The sequence below is a fragment of the Haemorhous mexicanus genome, chromosome 7 (genome assembly GCF_027477595.1).
Source record: "Haemorhous mexicanus isolate bHaeMex1 chromosome 7, bHaeMex1.pri, whole genome shotgun sequence".
In the NCBI taxonomy this organism is placed as follows: domain Eukaryota; kingdom Metazoa; phylum Chordata; class Aves; order Passeriformes; family Fringillidae; genus Haemorhous; species Haemorhous mexicanus.
In genome coordinates, this window is record NC_082347.1 from 27085865 (window position 1) to 27106873 (window position 21009).

General features: G+C 37.0%; 1 protein-coding gene across 5 annotated transcripts in view; it reads left to right on the forward strand.

Moving 5' to 3' along the window:
- Window positions 1-4: 4 nt before the first annotated feature.
- The window catches only part of IDE (insulin degrading enzyme), a 52793-nt gene continuing 31788 nt past the window's right edge, over window positions 5-21009 (forward strand). The window contains exons 1-12 of one of the 5 annotated variants that reach the window (XM_059851652.1): window positions 45-135; window positions 6591-6746; window positions 8496-8680; window positions 10074-10281; window positions 11109-11278; window positions 13459-13581; window positions 14446-14558; window positions 14971-15133; window positions 15752-15844; window positions 16391-16482; window positions 18130-18210; window positions 20196-20299. In XM_059851652.1, coding sequence (XP_059707635.1) covers window positions 8521-8680; window positions 10074-10281; window positions 11109-11278; window positions 13459-13581; window positions 14446-14558; window positions 14971-15133; window positions 15752-15844; window positions 16391-16482; window positions 18130-18210; window positions 20196-20299 — 1307 coding nt within the window. In that variant the 5' untranslated portion in view covers window positions 45-135; window positions 6591-6746; window positions 8496-8520. Of the gene's footprint in view, window positions 136-219; window positions 417-6590; window positions 6747-8495; window positions 8681-10073; window positions 10282-11108; window positions 11279-13458; window positions 13582-14445; window positions 14559-14970; window positions 15134-15751; window positions 15845-16390; window positions 16483-18129; window positions 18211-20195; window positions 20300-21009 lie in introns of those variants that run through there. The other 4 variants (XM_059851654.1, XM_059851651.1, XM_059851650.1 and 1 more) reach the window with 4 other exon arrangements.

A 21009-nucleotide genomic window follows, 5' to 3' on the forward strand; every position in this document is an offset into this window, starting at 1 on the left:
AGTGTCGCCCCGGCTCCCCGCCCAGCCACCCACCCCCTCCACCGCCTCCGCCTCCTCCCAGAGGCCCCCGGCCCCCTCCTCAGCCGCAGCCCCGGCCCTCCCGGCGGCAGAGGCGGCAGCTCCCGGCACCCCCAGGTACGGGTCCCGCCAGGCCCGGGCGCGGAGGGCGGACGGGACCCCGCGGGCGCCGGGAGGGATTGGCCGGGCGGCGGGGGGAGGCGGGCGGAGAACATGGCGCCGGGGAGCGGCGCGTGCTGAGGCGAGCGGAGCCGGGCCGGGCGGCGGCGGCAGGGAAAGGCCGGTGCTGGCGGCGGGGCCGCCAGGGATATGCGGCAGCGCCTGTTCCCTGTGCTGAGCCGGGCTCTGCCGGGCTGGACGCGCTCCTTCCCTCAGGGCTGGCGGCGGAGCTCTCTCGGGTACGGTGCGAGTGCGGCGGCGCCGGGGCAGGGCCGCGGGTCCCGGGGCCGTGTGACCCGGGGCCGTGAGGCCGTAGAGCCCCCGCGGTGTTGTGTAAGAGGCGGCGGCGAGGCTGGGCGGGGGCACCTTGTGAGTCCAGGGGAGCGCCCGCGCTGCCCCGAGTGCGGCGGGGAGCCGGGGGAGCTCGGGCCGCGGAGCGGGGCTGGCGCCGGAGCTTTCCGGGCAGGCGGTGGGCGAGATGGGGGCGGCGGGGCCGTGTATGCCGAGGAGGCCTGAGCCCTGCCTTGTGTCCTGCTCTGCTGCCCGGGAGAGCCCGCACTGACGTGCTCCGGTGTTTGTAGCTGCACCTCCTTTGACAAAGGAGGCTTGGTCATCAGCCGTGTGGCTTTCGTTGCCCGGGGGCTTGCTTTGTTCTCTTTCCTTCTCAAAAAACCTCCGTGAATTGTCGTGTTACTTAACTTGCCATGTCTTCCTAAGGCATAATTATGTGGAAAAAAAAAAGAAAAAAGTTTAAAATCTTTAAGAAGAGACTGCTCTCAGTTACCAAAACTTGATGGGAGCGGCCTCTTCAGTTTCTCACGAGTTGTCTGGCAGTGGCATTGTGCGGGGCTTGTTATTGCGTGTTTGTGTTACCAGAGTCACCAGCTCCGGTGGAGAGAGCGCGGCTAACCTCGACCGAAGGAGGAGCGGGCGGGAGGCTTGGCACCGCTCACTTTTAGGGGCAATTTAAACTGCGTAACAACTCGGCAAAGTTTGTCCGGGAAGGGAGCTAGGGTCAGGGACAAAGGCTGAGTTGTTTTCTTTCTTTAATTAACACTGTATCTGTTACCTTAGTAGCCAAACCTATATTTAATGCTGCACGAGTTAGAGACGTCAAAAGTAGCATCTTTTCGGGGAAAAAAGTGTGTTGTGATGACTCATACTGTCGGCGCTCGAGTGTCAAAATTCGGATGCACTGTTACTGTTCGTTATTGCTATTTATGCTTCAGAATTGTAAAAGTAATCCACAGTGTAGAGAAAAGCCAATGCTTTTCTCAGGCTGTAGTTTGTCTTGCTAGATTACTCCTTTTTATGCATGTGAATATATGCAGTACTTGGATTTAACTTAATGTGTGTGAGTAGGCCTGTTGTGTTTTCATACTGCCTACAACCATGATTTAATCATCCATTTAATTTTAATTGTGAATTAGGATTTACATAAATGATAATGAAATGAGAGCAGGCATAGTTTTTTCATGCGATAATTTTTTTGAGATGTGAAAATTAAGAATCTTTTTCTTCAGTTACATGTTCTCTGTTTCTATCTCTATTTTGTTCATGCTTGAACTTTTTCTTTTCGTAACATTTTCAACTTTCATCTTTATGTCAAGTAGCAGATAATTTCTCATTTACAATTTACCTTATTTTCATTTGATATACAGAATTAAAATTATCTATTCTATTTGGGAAGTCCCTAGAAGGATTCTTATGTTTGCTTGCTATTTTTTCCCGCTTTCTGCTTCAGTCAGTGTTAGGCTGTGGTCTAATCCCTTGGATGAAATGGCACCTTTGGGAATTGGTTGAAGTGTCAAGTATGTAACTTATTTTGCACATGAATACAGAAGCACTCCCCTCCCCTGTAAGATCCAGAAGAAAGAGGGAAGGGACAAGAAGTTCATTACCTCCAGTGTTTCACTTTACTGGAAGGTCTTAGGCTCCTAGCTGTAAGGGTCATTGCTGGTTGTTGTTGAAGTCGTTTACTAAAAGTACCATCAGATCACTTCAGAAATGGCATGAGGGGTTGATGGCAATAGGGTATACCGTTTTTAGTATATTAATTCTGTTGTATTTGATGCTTTTGTAGTAACTTTGGTGTCCAGTCTTCTAACAGCATAGAGATCAAAAAGTTCATAATAAAAATCTAGAGAAATTGCTTTTGATCAGTTTTGTGTCTGGTTGTGTATTTGTATATGCATGATCTGTCAGTGAGTATCTTAGCTTTCACCTTTTATGATGCCTGTAAGTTGCTAAAATGTTCTTATCGCATAGTAATGTATGTATATAATAAGGTGATTTTTGATGGATCCTGCTTGGAAGTTGCTTGACTACAGCTTTCTATTAAAATCTTACCTTCTGCACCTTGTTTTTGGAATGAGTAAGAACTGTAGCTTGCCTGAACAATTGATATGGAAAAGAATGCAGTAGAGCTCAGAGTTTATTTATAATTTTAACAGTAGAACCAGAATTGTCCAAAATAGTAAAAACTAAACTACAAAATAGGTGAACAGCCAGGACTTCATTTGTTGAAACACACCGCTGACTCTTGTAAACTGCTCATTGTTATGGGTTTGTTTCTCATGTCAAAGCTCTAGTGTTAGATAAACAGTTGTTTTTAATGTGGGATTACAGTGCTTTAAATGATTCAGAATTCTGAGTTCTCTCTGTTTTTGTTGCTAGATCAGATTTTCTTGCCAGTTCTCTCATCCTTCTGTGAATTTCTTGTTGTTATGCAGTACAACTGAAGTTTTAAATCTCATCTTGTTTTTTGTTTTTTTTTTTGTTTTTTTAATTCAAACCTCGCAAGTTTTTCTTTTTGAGGGTATAAGACAGATGGTAGCATAAAGCATTAAGTGAACTGGCTTTACGGAGAGTTTTGGGCAATCTGATGTGCTACTTGCACATAAAATCTATGAAATACACATCAGAACACAGTTAGAATAAAGCACAGAGATTTCTCCTGTAGCATCCACTTTAACATTTCCTGCTGTGTGTGCAGGGCCACGCGCTAGACACCAACACTGTCCTGGAGTTGTGAAGCAAGCCCTGCAACTGTAGGGTGATGGAAGAAAAATGTGACAGGGAGGAAGAGAGAATGAGAATCCCTGGTCTGCAAGTATTCAATGAATAAAGCAATTAATTGAATTAATGAGTACATTTCTTAGGAAAATCTGTAAAATACGCTTTGAAGCAGTTGGTCACGTAGCACAGAAACTAGTCTGATCAGTCATGTTCTTAACATGCAATTTGGAAATACTGGTGTAAGCCAAATTACTATGCCAGATCTGTGAAAATTTTATTGATACTATATTTTAATGATATCTAACAATTAAGACCAGATAATTTTACTTACTCCCCCCCCCCCCCCCGTCCCCCAGGTCTTCCAAATAATCAAATGCTTCAAAACCCTTTTGGAATTTTGTAAAATATTGAAGCAAAGAATTGTTGGGGAAAGATTAATTGTTCTATTTCTGGTGAATGTGGTTAGAGATTGTTTACTTTGGAGGTTTGGATGAATTGTTTGGGGAAATTTTTGAGGACATAGGAAAAGTAAACTCAAGTAATTAAGAGATAAAAAAAACCTTATTATCCTTTATTGCTCTGTGTAGTATCAAATTGTATAAGGTCCTGCCTTTTTGTTTGACTTTTTTTACCCAGTGCTTTGGAAACTGTGGAGTGGTCAAGTTAAGGACTGTAGATGTAGGGCAGTAAACTAGCTTTATGGTGTCTGTATATCCCATGTCCTTTGGCCAGCGCATCATTGTAATTATCAGGCCAGTTACTCAGCTGGGGCCTGATCTCACATGTGAAACTACCAGGGAGGGCCCTTGTTTTAGCCAAGGTCACACGTGGTGTGGTCTCATTAATGCTACTGGTAATTCCTGTACACCGGTGTTACACACCAGTGTTTCTGCTGTCACGTTGCCAGTGCAGCCTGTGGCAGACCAAGTTTTACTGCTGTGATCTAGAAGCTGGACTCTGGGAAACCAGAGCATGGCAGGCATCTGCCCTGACCACCATCATTAGGAGGGAATTTTCTGAGTCAATTACAGACTTGGCAAAAAGCTGCAGACTGAGGTTCTGAAAATGCTTTAATTGTAGTGAGACTTTAGAATTTCTTCAAAATGAACTACATAACAAAACCTTATAAATATTCATCATCTTCAGACTTGCCTGATTTGGCGTGATTAGTTGTTCTTAATAACTTGGGAACACTGATTAAATCATTGTGGGGCTTTGTAGTTGGACCTTTTGTGTATGAAGTAGTAGGCTGAATTCCTGATGAGTTTAAAAGTGATAAAACATGTTAGCGTTTTGAGCACGTTACCTACTTACGCAGTCTGTCTGCCTGTGCATGCAATCAGAATTATTTAGATCAGTATCAGGAATGTGCTGGGATTTTATACATTCTCTAGCTTCATGGCAAGCAAATTCACACAAGACTGATGCTTTATGGATGTTGAATCGTGAGGTGTTTTAATCTCTAAGTGTCTAAAGGAATGACTGATGAACATGTAACCTGAAAAATTATGGATAGTCTCCTGGAGAATCCCTTTTGGTAATGTTCAACCTGAATTGATTTAACTTTCCTGCCTACAGTTTAGTCTAAAAAAAAAATATAACATACAAGTGAATGGAAATGTTAAGAGAGTAGGTAGATTCTTGATTGTTTTACTGATAACATAATTCTACTGCTGTCATGATCAGGAGTAGGTGCAAGAGACAAAAAAGAGGGGTGCAGACCTGTGCAAGAATGCAGATTTACTTGGTTGTTGCAAAGCCATGAGCTTGCGGCTGAAGAAGTTCATGGATTCCTCCAGAGTGCTCAGTTTGGTGCTGTCATCCTTGTAAGAGGTGAGAAAACAGCAGCACCGGGCCTCCTGCCAAAGCACACAGCACTTCTTTCACTCCATACATTGGCAGCTGGAGAAGTCTTCATGTAAACCAAGATTAGTAAACAGCACAGAGAACATGTTACCAATGGTAACTCCCTTGCAGGACAGAACAGAGGTTCTCACTCAATGAAGGTTTCACTTCACTCTGGTAAATGGTAAGCAATTAGTTGCATAAAAACTTGAAGCAAATGTGAATTTTAAGACAACTGATAGAAAGCAAGAATCAAAACCTGCTGAGATGGTAACTTGCCTTTCATCTGGAGCAGACCTGTGTACTAGTACTTGACTTCAGTGTGTGCGTACTGTCATGACAAAAAAATAGCTTGAGAAGCACTTTGGAGTTTGTGCCTTGGGGGTCATATTTTTATTAGCTAGTCACATTCTTGCATTGAAGCAACCCTCAGGAGTTTCTGTTAATTGGTTTTCAAATATGGTCCTTTAATTGTTCAAACATTGGACTTAGATTTGACTACACAGGCTAATTTTTAATTAAAGTAACTTTGCTAAAATAACTCTGAAAGATTAAAATAGTGAAGGAGAATCATATATCACTTAATCCCACTCTGTAATACTCTGTTTGCAGGTGAAACCTGGCATCCCCAGAGAGCCTTGCTGCTTCCAAGGGACTGCCTGCCTGGAAATGATTACAAAAATGGAACCTCAAAGAATAGAATATAATTTCACTAGAAGTGCTGTAATTGAAAATTCAGTGTTGGTTTTAAATTATACTTTTCTTGTACAAGTGAAATAGTTTTGATGAGGAGGAAGAATATTTCCTATTCGTTGAATAGGGACAGTGTTCTCAGCTCAGACATCCCTATTCTTTTTTTCTTTCTACCTTTGTAATCTTTCCACCTGTAATTTTTGAGCCAGTGGAAAAATTTCCACTGCCACAGTAATGCTTCGTATTGTTCATGCTATTTTGGCTTTATCGGATCTTTCTCAGTTCCTTCTGCTTTATGAAAGTAGTAAGGCAATATTTCTTTTAATGTTTTTGTTAGGCTATTAGCTCTGCAATAAACATAGCACCTTCTTTCTGGAAGAATTGTTTTGCTACTGATCAGCAGCATCCAGTGCTCTCTGTAATGACAGTACACAAAGTAGCTGTAGCACATGGACTTTAGGACAGCTTCTGAACATGTTCCTAGAAATAAAGCTACTTCTCAATAAGTACAGGATTTCTTTTTTTTTTTTGGGTTTTTTTTTTGGAGGGGGGGAGGTTCTGTTGCTTTTTGGGTATTTTTTGTTTTGTTTTGGGGGTTTTTTTTGGTTTTTTTTTTGTTGGTGGTTAAAAGGAGTTCTATTGTCAAAAAATGATTTATAGAGTTTTAGGATTCTGGTGGGGAAAAAATGGAATGTGGTATTTTATAAAGCAATTGCACTTACTTAAAAGCTGCACAGGAAAACAGTCATATGAGGGAATGTTTAGTATTGAGTCTTACAGTTTACTCCTTAAGAAAACATAATGGTATAGAAGTTCTCTCTAAAGTGAAAATTTTTCTTCTCACTTTTGTATTGTAGTAACATATCAGGAGGAGGAACAGCACGTAAGCAGGAAGGTGTTGGTCTTATCCTCGTGATGTATTTGCCCTCCAGGAGTACTGCATAGTTGATCAGGCCTTGCTTTTATTCAAGTTGTCTGGTACTATGATTCACTTTGCAGCAAAATAATCGTAGGTAATCATGCAAACCCATTTGAAGTTAGAGACTGTTGTGTTCACAATGCCCACTGAAATAACTGTGAAGGTGGAGATACAAATTTCAGTCCTTGGTTTGAAGGCTTAATTACTGATGTCGTCCTTTTGAAAATTGTAGCTTTTTCCTGTACTGGAATTTCACTACCAATCTGGAAGTAGCCTATGAAGGAGGCAGAAGTGGGGAATAATAATAAAATGAAGTGGAGGTGTACAGCTTCATGAGACACCAGTTGAAATCTCATAAGGTTTCATAGCTGCGTAATTTGATGATTCACATTGGAAAGATGAGTCATCTGAACAAACAGTAAAGTTCTGTGACTTAGTGATGTGATATAGAAATAACAAGCAGATATCAGATGTTAAGGAAATTGTATAACATTTTAAAAAACTCCACAACTCGAATAGTTTACAGTACATATGTGTCTTCTGACAGGCAACTAGTATCTTATTGAGATAGAATATTCTAGCTGAAAACCAAGGTATAGGTACTCATCAGACATGGAATCAGGAGCTTAAGGGATGTCTTTGTTCTCCTGCATACTTAGATTTGTCAATCCAGCCTGTGTGCAAGTGAAAAACAATTAAGAAAAGTTTAGTTACTGATTTCAATATATGAAAAGTATCCACACTCACTTAAAAAAATTTACACAGTAGCTCAAGTTTAGTAGAGTATTTCTTAAAACTCTGAACATGGAGGCATCTTTTAATGACTTCTATCAGTGGTGTTGATGCAGAGAAACAGAGATATGGTACTTAGAATAATCTTTGTATTTCAATGGTATATGCATTTTTTCAGTGGAAGAAGGCCCATAGACATTCCATGCAGGATTAGCCTGGGGGGGGGGCGGTTAGGGGTTAAACTAGTGGATAAATGACCAGTTTAAATGAGAGTGCACACAATATTAAAATTTAGCATTTCAGCTACTGTTTAGTGCTTAAATTTTTTTTTTTTAAAGTATTTCATAGTGAGAGAATGATGTTTTACTAGTTTATATGTTTCCTTCTAAAATGCATTGAACTGCGCATTTTAAAAAGTTATTTGATACTGTTTATAGCTTTTGCTTGGAGTCATTCAGATTCTGGATCAGTCACACTTAGTTTCTTAGCATTTCAGAATTATGCCTTTAAAGAAGGGTATCTTGTAGCATCTGTTAAACTAATGGTAGGAGTTTAAATAAGTGAGACAGTCTATTCCTGTTTGTCATGGCAGTTCTATAGTCTTTGTACTTTTGTGGCACTATTGTAAACAATGTTACTGTTTCTTGCTTGAGTGTACAAATCCAGTGGTCTGTTAGTAAAATTTTGTTTATTTGACCATCAGAGTTACAACACTCATTATATAATCAACAATTCAGATACATGAAATACTTTATTGAAGTTTGAAAGTATACTTGAGATAGCAGTATATGCTTCATTTGATTTAATTTTTATCATAATCGAATAAGGGATTGACATTTATTAAGTTTGGGTTGTTTCAATTACAGTTAATGTGATACTTGAAGCACTCAATTATGTGATCTACATCTTTATCGTGTTTCTTGGTCTTCAAGGTTTCTTTTTTGTTTTAGCAGCAATATCTTTCAGGATCTGAATTTTAGGCAAGTTCAGTGAATTTTGCATGTAATAGAACTTCCAGCTGTTGGTATTGCCCTGTATTGTCTAACATAATATTAAAAAATTAGCAAGGCTTAAGTGAAAATAATAAGAAATTTCTTCTTTTTTCTTTAAGGTTTCAGAAGGAGTCAAACAACAAAATGAACAATCCAGCTATTAAGAGAATAACAAACGAAATTATCAAATCACCCGAGGATAAACGAGAATATCGTGGACTGGAATTGGCAAATGGCATTAAAGCTCTTCTCATTAGTGACCCTACCACAGATAAGTCCTCAGCAGCACTTGATGTCCACATAGGTATTCAATTCATATTGTGTTAATTATGTCATTAATAAAAATGCTTCAGGTTCTAGTATCTTGATGCAGATAAACTGACAGGAGTGGTACGCAGTTGGCAGCATAGCCTTTTATTGTAATTTATAGTTTATTTAATTCTTTGACACATCAAGTTCAAAATTATTGGAGCTAAATGCTTTTACTGTACTCTGTGTTTACTCAAGTGTAGCTCAGTCAGTTGAAAGACTGCTTTTAACCATTAAGTTTCATGTTATGAAAGATCTTTTGTAAGCAGAAAAGGGGTGGGTGCAAGTGCTATTATTTCAGACAGCTCCATCTGTCATCTCAGACTTTTTTTTCCATGCTAAGTTGTTGATGTGTAGAGGTGAGAAAATGCTGTAGTTCTAGAGAAGTTGGAGAGGCACTCCCTAACTTCAGTGGTGCCTATGTGTGCAAACAGAAATAGGAGAAATAGAAGGGGGAGGCAATTGCTTTGACTCTTTGGAATAATGGAAGCCTTTTCTTATATCTGAGGTATATCTCAAGCTTCTGTAGTTTTTCAGTTGATTGGAAGGTAAGATGCAATGTGTGCATAAACTAATTGCCATGTCTGTAGTTGGGGGCTCTTGGTGCTCTTTGTGTTAGGGCAGAAGTAATAGATGGACTTGCAAAACTTCTGGCCTTTTTAGTTGCAGGGATGGATGTCCCAGATCATTATCTAGTTCAAAGCATCCTGAATGTGGTTTTTGTTTAGGTCCTGTGACAGTGATAGCAAACTGCAGCATCCAGTTCCTGCACGTGTGCTGAAGGAGATGGATCTGCTGCCTTCATCTCCACTGTCCTACTGCACATTGCTGCACACTCAGGGATGGGACTGCCATTCTCCAACTTCTGCCTTTCTTTTTCCATTCTTCCAAATCACTGTTGTCTTTTAATCTGTTTGCCTTCACACCTACTAGCTGGTCATCCATAGCTGCTTGTGTTCAGGCAATTACAGGTTATCATCATCCTATAAACCACAGGATTATTACCTCTTTAATTATGGTTGGCAATTGCTGCCTCTTAACACAATGCATTTATTGAAGTCAAGGTATAGATTTCAGAACAGTGTGATTTGCCAGGTCTTTACAGATTATGAGTCACGGACTTCAATTGAAAATCATCTGTATAAGGAAATGCAAGCTGATCTGGAGAGGCAATTTGAGACACTAATTGGTTCAGTTAATAATTCTAAATTTTAAAATATTTTTTGAGGATTAATTTTAGTTGACTGTAGTTGCACAAGTGTCTTCTTACAGCCACAGAATTTATATAATTGCCTGAAGCAACATATTATAATATAGAGTACTTTAAAAGACTTAATGTTTTAGTATTACTTTTTATGAATGGCTTCATGAAGTTTTTCCTCTTGCAGGATCCTTGTCTGATCCCCCCAACATTGCTGGGCTTAGTCATTTTTGTGAGCATATGTTGTTCCTGGGAACCAAGAAATATCCAAAAGAGAATGAGTACAGTCAGTTTCTCAGTGAGCATGCTGGGAGTTCAAATGCTTTCACAAGTGGTGAACATACCAACTATTACTTTGATGTGTCACATGAACATCTAGAAGGTGCATTGGACAGGTAAACAACATTTTTTAGTATTTAAATTTTTGTTATGATGTTCTACTTGAATTTATTACTGTAAAAGTTTTCTGATAGTTCTATCATTATTATATTAAAAAAAGGTAAAAACCATCTTTTGTTAAAATTGATAACCAGGTATTTTTCAGTTTGAAAGTCTTACTGAAATTTTTTTCATCTAGGAGAGTTCTTCATCGAAACAGAATTTCTGAAGTCTAAATGTTGTGTTTACACTGAATATTTTTGGAAATGCGAGACACAGAATATGATCATGATCATGAATTTACACATTGTGCAAACACTGGGATTTTGCAATCAAATTCTGTGCTTCCCATGGGATCCTTATTGACAGCAAAACTAGGGTGAAGTCTAGAAATATTTAAGGATGCTCTTAGTAGAGGGAACTTGCTGAGATCTCAGTGTTTTGTGGGAGGGGACAGAAATTGAAAGATGTGCAGCCAGTGAGGTAGAGTGAGTTTTCTCTTTGGCTTCTCCCTGAATGTCTGGCAAGACTTATTTGATTGGTGAAATTAAGAGCCTCTTGCCACTAAAACTCAGAATAGGAGAAATTTTCACAGTGGGAATTGTGATGTAAGGCCCTTGATTCTTGCACTACCTTATATGATGAACATGTTGTTGTCTGCATTTATAAACAAAGAAATTGAGAAATAAGGATATCAAATCAGTGTCAAAACTGTTAAAGAATTTGTAAGTTCTGCATTAAAAAATAATGTATTCAGCTGTTTTCAGGAGGAACCAAGTTTTATACTTTTCTGTTACAATTTATATACGGTACTCTTAGCTTGAACTAAATTTTTTCTCTTTAGATTTGCCCAGTTTTTCCTGTGCCCCCTGTTTGATGAAAGTTGCAAAGACAGGGAAGTGAATGCTGTTGATTCTGAGCATGAGAAGAATCTGATGAATGATGCCTGGAGGTTATTTCAATTGGAGAAGGCTACTGGAAACCCCAACCATCCCTTCAGTAAATTTGGAACAGGTTTGTCAGAATATAATTATCCAGTGGCATTCTGTGTAACATACATAGCATTATTGTTTATATAAAATTGCTAAAGACAGACTGTAACAGTTCTCTTATTTTCCTCTCCATACATGTCTATTATGGTGCTTTATCACATTTTTCACATTGTAGACCAAACAGAGCTAGACAGTAGCATAGGAAAAAGTCATCCAAGTTCTTTGACTACGGTAATGAAGAAACCTTTGTGATTCTCATAATTACTGCAGTGAGTGCTGTTTTCCAGTTACTGGATTTGGTCATCATTTGGTACTGTTAAGTCTTTGTGTATAACAATGTGAACAAATTATGTTTAAATTGTTAGCTACATGCTTTTTGTTTTTTCAATATTGCATTTAGACTAGATGACAGTGACTAGGTTAAATCAGCAAAATACTGTGAAAATTACTGAGTACGAATATAGAAACAAAAATTAGAACCATAGAACCCTACAGTAGGAGACTGACAGACAAAATGATCTTGGACAAATCCCAAATCCCAATCCTACTGCTGTTTTTTTGGTTTTTTTTTTTTTTTTTTTGGTGGTTGCTGTTATTTTGGTGGTTTGTTTTTTTTTTTTTTTGGTTTGGTTTGGTTTTTTGTTCAGACTTAATTATTCTCTGAATGCTTAGTAACAATTTAAAATAAACACTGCTAAACCTCAGTTCAAAAAGCATTAAAGTTAAGATACCATGGTTCTGGACAAAGGTACAAATGTTTGATGCTTTGGTAGAAGTTTAAATGTTGGGTGGTTTTGTTGACAGCAATTATTTTCTACATGAATTTATTTTTGAAACCTTAGAAGTAATAGGACTGCACTGTTTGATCATTTGGTATAATGTGTGCAAAAAAATGCGTTTTTTGGATGGGTCAGTTTGCTTTATGAATAATTGATTCAAATATTGGGTATGGTAGGAGGATAGGAGAGCAGATAATGGGCTTTAAGGCAGTGGTTTCTTCTGCTGTCTCTAAAAAGACAAGATACACCTTTACATCTGTTGATGGAGAGCATATTTATGGGTCTGGTAGCCACCTGCCACAAGAGCAGCTATTGCTTTGTTGACCAGTAAAGAGGGGCTCTGTATAAAACTGTTACTCCATTTTCCAAACAGGTAAATTTTGAAAAAAAGCCTTGGGAGCTGTGCATTAGTAGGCAGGTGTTCAAAGTACCTTCTGTAACCTCTGCTACTGAAGGCATTATTTAATTTCTATATAGCACACAGAAGACATAAGTGGAAATTGCAGAAATAATTTTGTACCGTTTAAGAAGGTTGTCTAGCTCACAAAAGTGAAATGTTTTCTTGGGGAGAATACCCAAAATGTGCTCAAATTCAACAGTGATAGTCATATTCCTTTCTCCTTAGATCAGGTTCTGATTCTGAAATTAAACTGTAGCACATAGCTTTCCAGTAGGTATGACTTGACAGAAGTAGAGCTCAGCTTTGATGGTTTTTATTACCCAAAGAGATGACAACTGTGATGCATTTGGCAGCCTTATTGTTTCCCTTTGATCAGCTGAGATGTTGTTAATCTAGCAGAATATGGGAATTATTCCATTTGGTGCTTCAGTTACTCCTCATTGCTGTGCCCCCTGTTTGGTTAGCAGACCTTCTATTATTCCTTCTCTGTCCATAGAAACAAATGAACCTTCCTGTTTTCTTTTTAAGAGTGTGCATTTTTCTTCAGATATCCCTCACTGGTCTCCCTGAATTAATGCTTGTGATGGTGATTCTTCTCTATCATTACCCTCAGTGTCAAGTAATTTTCCAGGCATTTCTGCACTGCCTAGCGTCCATTTTCCTACAGCTGCAAGGTGTCTTCTGACTGTTGCTTCCTAATGTCCTCCAGTACTCTAACAGCACAGTTACCAACTGAAACTTTGTTATTTTATTTGATCTTGTGTATTGATGCTGTGGGAGTAAAGAGTTGGGTGTCTAGAACTTCATTTAATTTGTCTGCATATGGTGAGGAATATAGACAAGATATTTAAAACATAAGACAGTATTGAGCCAGTTTTCTTATTATGCATATTGATTATTTTTAAAATTAATATCCATCCAAAGGAAAGCAGACTGATTAATTTATATATTTCTTTTTGATCTGTAGGTTCATAACATTAAATATTGTTAAACATCACATTGATAATTATTTTCATGTTACAGGGAATAAATTCACTCTGGAAACTAGACCAACCCAAGAAGGAATAGATGTAAGGCAAGAGCTACTGAAGTTCCATTCTACTTATTATTCATCAAATTTAATGGCTATTTGTGTCTTAGGAAGAGGTGAGTTTGTTCTCTTGATTGAGTAAGGCTTTATGTATATACTTGAAAAAAAAAAATGGAGGTTCTAACTGCTTAGAACCTTCCACAACTGAGATGACATTTTACATAAGTTTGCCAAAAGCTTAATAATAGTGTGTTGAAAACTGTTTGCTTTTTGAAAATGTGCTGGCAGGCTAGTATTTGTATGGTGTTTCACAGTAATGCTTAGATGGTGAGTACTAGTGGAAGAAAGTGAGCTTTTCAGCTAATCAAGAGCAAGTTCACTGAGGAATTTACATGGAAACTTTCACAGTAAGAATCACATTGGCAATTGTAAATCTGTACTAAAGAAAGAAGATTAAATGAATGTTTATTTTGCTGCTATGCATAAAAATTGGTGGTTTTTAATAGAATAATGTGCATAATATTCTATTTTAATAGAATAATATGCACTATATACTAAAATGTTGCAGTTCACAACATTTTAGTATATAGTGAACCCTCTACTTTCACTCTAGAAAATTTGCAGGTGTAATTCTATGTCCCTTAAACTTTTGTGAAATGTTTATTTTTGTAGGTGTTCAATATCTGATGTATCTTTCAGTTCTAGCTTAGTTTAATCTGTAAAATGTAAAGATATATTTTCAGTTACAGGATTTATTTTATTCATGATTGAACCCTTTGTTTAATAAGAATGGTGCTTCTAGGATGTTACAGTTCAAAATTTAAATATGATTATTTGTTTTCTTCCTGAAATTAAAAATCATAACACCATTAAAACTACTTTCCTGTATAATTCATTACTTTCCCAAAGAATGTTTTAAAAAAAACTTTGTTGGAATCCTTATATAATGACTGTGTTTTTCCTAATGTCTCTTTCTCTAGAATCCTTGGATGAGCTGACTTGCTTAGTGGTAAAGTTATTTTCAGAAGTAGAGAATAAAAATGTCCCTATACCAGAGTTTCCTGAGCATCCTTTCCAAGAAGAGCATCTCCGGGTACGTATAGGGATGCATCTTCCATCCAGAGTGTATATTTTAAATGTAGTTTTTTATGTTTCAGTAATACACTGTGCACTTCACTACTCTTTTATCAGTGTCCCTGTTAAATTCCATATTTCTTTATTGATTTCCCACTTACTTTTCCATGCTGAGTATACTTTTGTATAGTTTATAGTAAAAGGTTGCACGTTTGGTTGCATTTGTAAGCAACTGTGAGATAATTAATTTTTTTTGTTTTTATCATGAATGGCTGAAGTGTTGCCCTAAGTTTTAGATACTTTTGAGATTTGGGAGATATGTTTGTAATGTGTGTGTATATGTGAAGGGAACTTGATACATGCTCCTGAGATGAATACACTCAATGAGTTTCCCTTTGCTTATGGGTCTCCTTGCTTGTTTCTCTCCTCAGCAACTGTATAAAGTGGTACCCATTAAGGACATTAGAAATCTTTATGTCACATTTCCTATACCAGACCTTCAGAAATACTATAAATCAAACCCTGGCCATTACCTTGGCCATCTCATTGGGCATGAAGGCCCGGGGAGTCTTCTGTCAGAGCTTAAAGCCAAAGGTAAGTCCTTCAAGGGTGGAGAATTGAAAAAAATATTTGATCACACAGTTTTTTTAAACTTTACCTATGTCTCACTTAAAATAGACTTTTATATGTTAAAGCCTTTATCTATAAGTCATTTTGTGCTTCATTTTTGTTTCTGCAGCAGGGAGGAATAAATAGGTAACAGTCACTTAGGCTGCTGAGGCTATTATTTCTTTGACTCCCCTTTATGTGCCTTGTTTGAGAGTTATTTGAACTTCAGCATAATGATCTTGTCTCTATTCTGTCACTAACTTTGAGGTTACTGTCAGGTCCCTTAATGTCTGGAACATTATAATGGTGTATCTTTTGCTATTTTACTTTATATATTTTTTTTTCCAAACAGAATCCAGTAATCAAATGATCCTGAGTTTGTCATATCACTCTGAGTACAAAATCAGATGGAGCTGACTTGGGTTTTGTTTAACTTGCACTGTTGCTGTAGGCATTCATGAAGTAAAGGAAAACATGTAAATGAATCAAAATGGGTTTTAATGTTGCTGAAGCACGCAAAAAGTTGCATAAATAGATTTGTTTATGTATATTATGTTTATTATAGATTTGTTTATGTAATAAAGTTTCTTTTTAATGACATAGGGTGGGTAAATACTCTTGTTGGAGGCCAGAAGGAAGGTGCTAGAGGTTTCATGTTTTTCATCATTAATGTGGACTTGACAGAAGAAGGACTTTGTAAGTGAAGCTCTTTGTCTGTATACCATGTTATTGCTGATATGATGATTTTGTGTTTGTATCTGAAGAGACTAATTGTTATTATAGCTTGAAAGCCAGTTAATTAAAATAAATTTGTTATTATTCTGTGTTTAGTTCCTCTAAGTATGCTAACACACTTCACCTAACATAAGAAATCAACTTATTTAAGATTATATTTAATTAGTTGATTAAATACTTTAAATAAAGTTCTTTAAAGAAGAAGAGCTGTTAATACCTTTGTGTGCTACCTATTCATACTATTTAGACCCGAGTTAAGTTACATTGTAAATCAATATTTTCACATAATAAGACATGTTCAGTGCACTTCTTGGAATTAGCTGGGGACATAAACACTTAACTTAAATTCATGTCTGGAAAAAGCAAGTTTAACTTTTTTGGTGGGATTACAGATGTACTTAAAGATCTTGATGTATCAAAGAGTAATTAAAATAAAACCATATTTGTGTTCATTAAATTTCTTCTCTGTGCAGAACTGAGTGAATTATTAAGTATTTTTCTTTTCAGTGCATGTTGAAGATATTATTTTGCACATGTTTCAATATATTCAAAAACTTCGTACAGAAGGACCTCAAGAATGGGTTTTCCAAGAGTGCAAGGTAAGTAATTGGGGCTATACCATATGTACCATATGTGATGATTGTCTTTTTACAAACTTTATTTATTATTAGATTATTTAACTTATGTAACTAGCGTTTAATAATCGCATTGTAATTAAGTTTGTTAATTTATAAGATGCAACATGTCACAAATGTCAAGTACACTCAGAATACATTGTCTTAACATAGGTGTGGAATGCCCTTATAGTGATGGGATTAGGATGGCATAATGGAGGTGGAGGAAGAAGGGTCTTGCTCTGTCCCCAAGGATTTTACATAACTTTGCTTAGTCTTCACTGAAGAAGGGGGGGAAACATTTACTGTGGGGAGTAACATTGAACTGGAAATTTAAATGGCTGCTATTCTACCCCTCCCTTCTTTCGTGTGTGAAATTGTATAGTTGAGATGGTAAAGGCAATAGGACATTGAATCTGCTGTTTGTTCCCCTCATCTTTTTGAAAAGTCAACTAAAGGCTTTTCATGAGGTACTTCAGCAGTACATGTCAGTCTTTTTTGAAGTGTTCATGCTTCTTACAAGACTGGATAGTTCTTTGTGCACTGAACAGAGATGTAGAAATGTAGCATCCTATTAGATAGCACTGCTCTTCTCTGTGTCAGTGAAAACAAACCCAGTTTTATACATATATATATATATATATATATATATATATATATATATGGTCTCATTGGTTCAGTACCTATGCTTGGGTAAAGATTCCTTTTCCCATCTCAGCTTTGTTTGATCCAAACTATTGAGCCTCTCTGAAAATAGAAATTCTGCATCCAGGTTATTTTCATACACTTGGGCGCTATATACCTGTGAAAGTAGTCTCAGGTCTTGTTATTCTCTGCTAAAAGTCCCAGTGGATTTGTTTCACTGGCAGAGTAAGAAAATACAAGATTTGGAAAAGGTAGTTCCATCCTTCTGTCTCATTCCTGTGACTTTCCCTTGCTCCTTTTCTTGCAGTCCCAGAGCTCCTGAGACTGTGAGGTGAGTCAGAGAGCTGGCAAAATAGTATGAAAAGAATCTTTTGAGTTTACTTTCAGCTGAATTGTTGAGTTAATTATTCTCTCTGCATGCTTTCATGGAAGGATGGACTGTCCTTTTTACTGGCTTTTAAGTCTTAGCTTTTTTTTAATTCACCCTTGCCATTGTATCCTAAGAATGATGTGTTCTATTTCTCTGGCTGAGACAGCAAAAGGAAACACACTTTTTCTGTCTCCAGACTTACTCTTGGCTGACTGAACAAAAGGAAGAGAAAAGGGAGAGAGAGAGAGAGAGAGAGGCTTCAGTTCATTAATACATGACAAACATTGCACTGGAACACTGTGTACCGTGGGATCAGAGTTGGTGTGTTTTCAGATTATCAGGAAATTTAAATATATGAGAGATGGGGTAGATCTCAGTATGAAAGGACTTACAAGACTTGTGTAATGCTTCACATTACGAGACTATCACAAATTGCTTGTGAGTTTGATGCAATTTAAATAATCCTGAAAATTTATTTTAGGTGCTTGTCTGCTATAACATGGATACAGCAAAAGTACTTCCTTTTCTTTCATTATAAAAGGAATTATGTAGCCAGTAATTATTCTTAAAATAGGCTTTAATTTATGATCTTTAATCATTCATGCATTGTTTTCTAGGATCTAAATGCTGTGGCATTCAGATTTAAAGATAAGGAACGACCACGAGGTTACACATCAAAGCTTGGAGGAATGTTGCATGTAAGTGGAGGGGGTAGTTTTTGTTTGGTTGTTGTTTTTTCTAATAATAATTTACCACTTAATAAATACAGGCATCTGTGAGGTCCTTTACACTTCTTGTATGCTGCATAGGCCTTAGTTTTGGCAGTCAGTAAGTCACATTCTGCTCACTCTACCATTTTATACTTCTGTACTTGGTAGAACTGATTATACAGTAACTGGAGGTGCTATTTGATCTGTTTCAGTGTTTCTAAAGAAAGACATATGTACCTTGCCATTGCATTTGGTAGCTAAGTGTTCTCTAGGGAAATATTAGACAAAGAATATTTTATCATAAACACTGTGTTCCTTAGTTCAGTGTTGAAATACTGCAGTAAGCAGAAATGTTTGTATTAAGATTGCAAATTACAAATGCTTGACTTCATGGATATGATTGCATATTGGTACTGAAAGAATCATGTAGCATTTACTTGGTCTTTCATGCTTCTTGCAAAATTCCCTCATTTTGTGCTAATTGCAGATTTAGAGGGGTTGCTGAGTTTTTTTTGTTCTAGTGAAATTACACAACTTTTATACATTGCGGCCATTTGTCATTTTATACCTAATGTCTCCATCTGTTCAGAGAAATTCTTGGTTTCTTTTCAGGAATTACTGGTTTTGATTGTAGACCTTTAATCTGTAAAGTCTAAAATAATGATGTTTAATTTTCAGATTTTCTATCTGTATGCTGAAAAGTGTTAGACTTGGCTGAAAACATATAAATGGACATTTAAAGAGCTCCTGTGTGGCATGCTGTCTCTTGCTTTTGTTCTGTCCAATGCCTAAAATCTCTAACAAATGGACTTTTGGCTTCTGAAACAGTCTTTCAGTATTTGTTGGATTATTTCTGATGACAATTGCTGTTTCCAAAAATCAGGCCAGGAAGTTGCCAGCAGTGTTCCAAAGAGCAGGGTATTGAATCAGGACTTTTTTTTTAAACTGCCTTTCTTTTGCTTTGCAGTGTGAATGGTAATTTTCGTTCTGCTTTAGTAGTTAAATGACCATCAAATTCTGAATCTTTAGCATTCACACTTGAATTTTTAATAACACAGGTTTGGTTCATTGTCCTTGATCTCCACCCCCCCACCACCCTTTCTCTTTTCCAGAATCCTTTTTGTGACTTACTCTCTGTTCTGGAAGTTATTCCACTGTAATTTTTTGTATAATGTATATAATTCAGAAAGCCATTTTGTAATAATTCTGGTTGAGAAAAGTACATTGGTATGGCAAAGTGCAAGTACTCAGTACTTATGTCACATGGTAATTTTCCCTTGGTAAACAGGTGTTTATCAAGAAAGTTTTCCTGTCAACCACATTAATCCTTTTCAGATGAGTTTTAGTTGTTTTTTTTCTTCTTAAGTTGCCATGTACCTTAAGAGATTTTCAGTTTGACCCTAAATAAAAAATGTTAGAATTAAGTGTTTAAATTTTTATTATACTTTAAGGTACTGAAATATAATTTGCTTTAAATTATTGTAAATAAGAATTGAACTGCTTGAGAGTCCTAAAAATGCCTAGGGTTTTTGTTTCTTTGTTTTATTTTGCTTATTTATGTTTTGTTTTCCCTAAATGCACTCTTGTGAGTACTTGGTCTTCTTCTATCTTCAGAAATATCCTGCAGGGGTCAGCATTTACCATGTTATTTTTACTTTATTCAAAATACCATTTAAAGGTGGGTGACTTTTATAGTGAGACATTAAATATTCTAAGAGAGAAGAATGGTAACTATAAATTATGTAAAATTGCCTAATACTTGAGAAATATGATTACATAGTTAGAATGCTACTCCCTTTTGTTTAGTTTTGAGGGAGATTTTAAAACATCCTACACATCCCTAATTTGAAATTAGCAAGATAATACAGCTTTAGTGACCAGGAGTGTTTGCTTTTGTTTCCTCTACTGAACCATGGTTTTTTCATGCTTACTTTTGTTTAATTCACCACATATTCCTTGGCTTTGTTTTTTAGTATTATCCTATAGAAGAAGTATTGGCTGCTGAGTATTTGCTTGAAGAATTCAGGCCTGATTTAATAGAGATGGTACTGGATAAATTGAGACCAGAAAATGTTCGGTGAGTTAAACTGTATTTTAACATAAAAATCTTAAGAAAGCAGATGAACTAATGGAAACACAAAATCTTAGGTGTCTCTTGCAGCTCCAAAGTAAATGTGATTGAAAAACATTCACTGTGTTTCTTTGTATGAGAAGGCCTTAGATGTATGTTAATTTACTTTCAAAGGTTGATGTATTTAAAATAATTATTGAATACAGTCAAATAAACTTGAATTATGAACTATATTTGCAAATGTGATGGGGTTCTGGTGTTTCTGGGGATATGCAGGTAATGATAGAATAAATGGAGTTGCCTATATCAGCAACAGTAGTTGCCATAGTAATTAATGCCCTTTAAAGAAGGGCCTTTATCTTTGTGTGTGGGTGTGCATCTGTGTGTAATGTGTGTGGGATACTTCAGATGAAGCTTGACTATGTCAAAAGATCATCTTTTGAACAAACAATACTTTAATTAAAATCTCCAGTTCTCTTTTCCAAAGTATTTAATACTTCTCTATTTTGAATGTATTTTCATGTCACTCTACCATCCAAGTTCTTGAAAATTTGATACCTCTAACATATAAGCACTGTTTTTAGTAGTTAACATAGAAAACATGTAATTACTTGTTCTCTGTGGGAAGCTTAACCAAATTCCATATGAATGTGAATTTATAACTAGTTTTAGAATTGCTTGCAAGCCATAGGTAAACCTGAGCTGATGCTGATTTA